General features: G+C 55.3%; 1 protein-coding gene across 2 annotated transcripts in view; it reads right to left on the bottom strand.

The window, feature by feature from the left end:
* Positions 1-1,517, bottom strand: part of CADM2 (cell adhesion molecule 2) — a 666,801-nt gene extending 665,284 nt beyond the window's left edge. For both annotated transcript variants that reach the window (XM_085323011.1, XM_085323012.1), the window contains exon 1: positions 1,088-1,517. In XM_085323011.1, the coding sequence (XP_085179137.1) occupies positions 1,088-1,148 (61 nt within the window). In that variant the 5' untranslated portion in view covers positions 1,149-1,517. The remainder of the gene's footprint in view (positions 1-1,087) is intronic.
* Between the last annotated feature and the right edge of the window lie 3,675 nt (positions 1,518-5,192).

Genomic DNA, 5,192 nt, shown 5'->3' with positions numbered 1-5,192 from the left:
CGCGCCGGCCGCCCCTCCGCCGCCATCCCGCGGCCGCGGCCACCGCTGCCCGCCGGAGCGGTGCCCCGCGCGCCGGCGTCTCCTCTCGCCTCCCCCGAGGCCAAGAGAGCGCTGTCTCGGGAGTCGCTGAGATTTCCCGCACGCACGCCAGTCATTTGCATGATAATAGTGTTCCGTAGGTTTCCCTCCACTGCGGTCGCAGCGGTTGTTACATTTCACTTGAAAGGATAATATTAATTAAGAAGAGAGGTGGTGATGGTGCGATGGGAACGAAGGCGGAGGTGGGGAGGAGGAGGACAGGAAAGAAATGTATCGAGTCTGGAAACTAGCTGCAGGAGGAGAGTCGTTTAAAACAGGATATTAAAGAGATTCGCTTCTGAAGCCTTGGTTCGATGGTTTCTTAATATTACATATATCTCTATCATAGATATATATATTCATATTTATACCACGTATGTATGTATTCTTGCCGGTGGCATGAGCGAGGCACGCACTCTTCCTCCCCACACCGCCTCTCCGTCGGGGAGGCATGTTTAAAACCCACACGTTTCCCTGGGATGTTGTTGCAGTGCACACGCTGCTGCTGCACTCGCACTTTCAGAGGCACGTTTGTGGCCGATGAAGGAGGGAGAAACGGCCGTATGAGATGGAAGGTTATGGAGAGTTGAAGGGGTGGTTGCAAAGGCTGGCGGAGGGAGGGAGGGGAGAGGAGGGCAGTTAAGGACGGGAAGAGGTTGGAGGGGCGAAGGGCAGAAAGGGTTAATAGCCATGCAGCGCTTTAGCGCTGGAAAGCGCTATCCAAGTGCTAGTGCGAGCGGCGTGAGGCTGAAGGAGGCAGGGGACGGGTGCAGGGGAGGAGAGGGCACCTGGGGCAAGGGGAGCGCGGTGGGGGGAAGAAGGAGAGGGAGCGCGGGATGGCGGGGGGAGTGAGGCGACGGCGCAGGGTCAGGAGGGACGGCGGCGGCGAGGCCGCACGGGGGAGGGGCGGGGGTGGAGAGAGGGGCCGGGGATACCCCGGGCCGCCGCTGCTGCCCCCTCCCGGGTCCCTCCCCGCGCGGAGCAGGCAGGGGTGGGGAGGAGGCGGTACCTTGTATGAGGATCCCGCAGAGGCTGTAGAAGCGCAGAAGCGCGCCGGGCTTCAGCCGCATCCTGGGGGCTCCCCTCGGGCTGGGTGGGCGCCAGGCACACAGATCCGCAGCCTCCTGCCGCTCCGCTCTCCGGGCGCTTCCTTCCCCCCGCAGGAGCCGCCGCCGCCGCCGCCTCCGCCGCAGTGTCTCCCTCGCTGTATCCAGTGGGGTGAGGAGGAGGAGGAGAAGGAGGAGGAGGAGGAGGACCAGGGTCGCGGGGGTGGATTGGGGAGGGAGGAGTGGGGGGGAGCGGCTCTCTCCGCCGGCTCTGGCGCTGCTGGGCAGGTTCCCCCGCCGGTGCGGTGCCGGCTGCCCCCTCGGGCTCCTCTGGCCCCGACGGCGCGTCCGCCTGCCCGCCTGTCCCGTCTGCCGCTCCTGGGCGGCGCGCGGCGGCGGGGGCGGCCGGCTGCGCTCGCGGCTGGCGGCTTGCGCGGGCGCTCGCGCCGCGGCGCGCGGGGAGGCTGCTCCGCTCCCAGCCGCTTCCCGGCTCGAGACACAAGGGCGATCTCCGCTTGCGAGGCTCCCCCGGCTTCGCCCCGCCCCCGCCGCGTCAGCCCCGCCCCTTTCGGGCCGGGAGCCACGCCCCGGGACACGCCCCTGGCGCCACACCCCGATCGCCGGCTACACCCCGGCCCTCCCTGCACTGCGAGCACGCCCCGGCCACCGCCTTGGCCACACCTCCGCCGGCGAGACACGCCCCTTAGCCCTGGGCCCGCCCCCTCTGTTTGGCGTGTGACTGGCAGCGGTGCCGCTCCAATAGAAAGTCTCGGCGGCCGGGCGGCCGGCCAATGAGGCGGCCACGGAGGCGGTGCGAGGGGCCAAGTTAGAAAACAAACGAGCGTTTCACGGAGGCTCGGGCCGCGAGCGCCGCTGAGTGGCAGCCGGCGCGAGCCAATGGCGGAGAGAACCGGCTCTGCCGCGGCTCTCCGGCCAATGGGCGGCGACCGAAGGGCGGTGCGGGGGCGTGCGGCCAGGCGCTGTCCATAGCCGGTTCTGAAGCGGGGCCGGCGCCGGAGCGGCCGCCACGCGGCGCGGCGCCGAGAGCAGCGCCGGCGGCAGCGACCGCCTAGGGAGCCGGCGCTTGCGGGGGCGCCAGGCGCCGGGGGCAGGGCGCGCGAGCCGGTCCCAGCGCCGCGGCACGGGGCGGTGGCGTGGCCGTGAGCGCTGCGCGGGCGGCGCGGGCAGGGCAGGGGAGCCGCGGAGGCTGCGCGACGCGGCTCTAGGGCGGCCGTCACCTGGCAGGCCGCGAGGAGAGGCGGAAAACCCGCGCGGGAGGCGGTCTTGCGGCCACTGGTCGGCCGTGCCGGCGGGAAGGAGAGCTGGAGCCGGGAGAGGGAACGGAGCTGAGCGGGGGCCGGCGAGGCGCGGCCTCTCTCGCGCCGGTGCCTTCGGCCCTTGGTGGTCGTGGGGAGGCGGCTTGGACGTAACGGCCGCCGCCAGTGCCCCAGAGGCGCGAGTAGCACCCCCGGCGGCCGGCGCTGTCCTCGCGCGGGCTGCCGGCCGGCACCGGCGCGCTCCTGACGGCCGGCCGGGTGGAAAGGGAGGGCGGTAACCCCAGGGCGGGCGGCGGAGCCAGGCGCCGGAGAGAGGACCCAGCCGTTTTGCTTCCCGTCCTTACGGGGGAGGCATAAAGCTGCTTCTCCTCCCCCGGCTTTTCCTCCCGCATGCCTGAAAGCAGCAGATGAGAGAAAGCCTGGCTGAGTCTCCTGTGGCTTCAGGATTAAATGTGAGCCTCTGTAAGGAAAGAAGGTAGACCTTCATCACAGTAATAACGGGACTGGCTCCTCTTTAAGGTAACCCAGCATTAGCAATGAGGAACTTTCTAGGCTCTTGGCAGCGTTACCTAGGCTCTGAAGGGCATGGAGCGAGGCTTGTGTTTGGCAGTTTTCATCGGGAGGGTTTGTAGCATTGAGCTAGTACCCAAAATTGCATTTAGCCTAGAACTTCTGTTCAGACACTGCATATTAAAAGCCCGGGGTGGCAGGATACTTCTTCATATTTAGCTTTTAGTGATTAGCATTTAGTGTTTAGCACAGTACCATACATCTTTTGCTAAAACCTCTTAAGTGAAAAGAGAATGCCTCATATTTAAGTTGCTGGACCTGTCTGTAGTTGATTGCCCAGGGAGTCTTCTTACCTTTTCTCAGAGAAGGCACAGGAATACGCTTGCTTATAATCAGGTATTTCTCCAGCTGTGATTCCATCCCTTCTCTGTTGAGATTTGCTCTCCAACACAGTGCGGTACATACTATGTAGTACCTCTCAGAATTGCAGCTTTGAGTGAATGAACTAAAAATGTCAACAAATGTTCAAAACTTGTATGTTGTTTTGGGAGAAGGAATTAAAAGAGATTCTGACAAAGTAAGTAATTTAAGTCTTCACTGAAACAAGACCATCCAACCTGAAGTGCTTTTGTATTAGTTTTAATGCTTGGCAATTCTATACTTTTGACAAGATATATTTTTGATTGTAGTCTTGTTCTCGGAAGTATTATAGGAAAGGTACAAATAACATCCCAGCTTCCACATCAGAGAGGGTGAAAAGAGGTCACCTGGCAGATGTAGAAATAAAGCACTTAACTGTATGTTGTGAGGATTCCACATCTTTGTCACGTTAGTATGTGGAGAAAAGCAAATTTCTGTGTTCAGAAACACTAATTCAAGTTTTCCACCCAGAAATGAGTAAGTTTGGCATTCCATCATACTCAATGTCTAAAATATAATCAGAAATGCTGATTCTATTCTCAGGTGTTTCTGAAATCAATCAGTAACATTTTCATTAGTTCACAGAGGGGTTGGCATTAGTCTTCTTCATCACACAGCAGAAATCTTTTACTAAAGATTAGAGAATTAAACCTTGGATTCAAACCCCACCAATAAACCACTGCAGAATACAACTGGAGAAAAGTAACAAAAGCTTTTCATGTGACATCTGCTAAAGTGAATTTTCATTCTATTGTTTTTTAATAGCAACCAGAAATCCCTAGTTTATTTGACCAATGATATATCTGAAACAGCGTTTAGATTAGAACTGTTAAAAATACCAGAAATTATGTCTCTCTTTTTTTTTCCTCTGATCAATAAAGCTATTGATTGAAAGCTTATGTAAATGTATTATCACATCTATGACATGCACTGGCCACCAAATGCATGTAAATGTCACACATATGGGACAGAACTTTGTAATTGGTCTGTGCACCTCACACGCAGAATGACCAGAAGCCTCATTACTTCCAGACTAAAAGGGCAACAGGAACTATTAAGGAACGACATTTCAGAATAGAGTAAAAAGTAATATCCTAAAATATCATCAGCAGTTCAACACTGAGAACCAGATACAGAATGTAAACATTTTATCAGAACTAGAAAAGATTTCTTTTTCTGGTTTGCCCTGATATCCATCAAGATGAGACTTACAGATACTTTAAATACTAAACAAAGTAAAAGAATTTCATCTCCAACAAGTTGGTAAATATCAAGTGGTCAACCTTTACACTTTCAGCATAGATCTTATATTATGGGGGGTTTTTGATTGCCTTCACTCAAAAGACAGAGAAACCTTCCCCTAGCAGAAGGAAGCACCCAGCATTCTTACTTGCTTCTTCACAATTATTTATTCTTCATCTCTTTCCACATTTTTCACAGCTTTTGAATGGCTGATGAAATTGCATGCAGCCCTTATCGTCAGGTCAGATCATTAACTGCTTCAAGTCCTGATCTGCTATATGGTCAGTTATTTTGCTCATGCGTGTAACACTACTGTTCAACAAGACTTTGGGCTTCTCTGTAGAAAGCGAAATTCCACCTCCTTTAGAAGGAGCCATCTGTTTTGCATTGAGTCAGTCTACCTCCAGACTTTATCTCAAAAGAAAAACAAGATCTGAAGGGATAATTATGATTTTAATTACCTAGAGTCTCCTCGATAATATCAGCTGGTCGGTGCTTATGGAGAAGAACCAGTAGCTGAAAATGACTTATTTTTGGCCAAAACATTGAGTTTCTACTGAATTCATTAAACAGTGGAAGATGTAGAAAGAATTTATGGAGAATTTATGGTTGTGAAACA

Source organism: Rhea americana, unplaced genomic scaffold (assembly GCF_003343005.1).
Source record: "Rhea americana isolate MKP2758 unplaced genomic scaffold, rheAme1 scaffold_81, whole genome shotgun sequence".
NCBI lineage: Eukaryota > Metazoa > Chordata > Aves > Rheiformes > Rheidae > Rhea > Rhea americana.
Note: the sequence above shows the minus strand (reverse complement) of the source record. Positions and strands in the feature narration are given on the sequence as shown.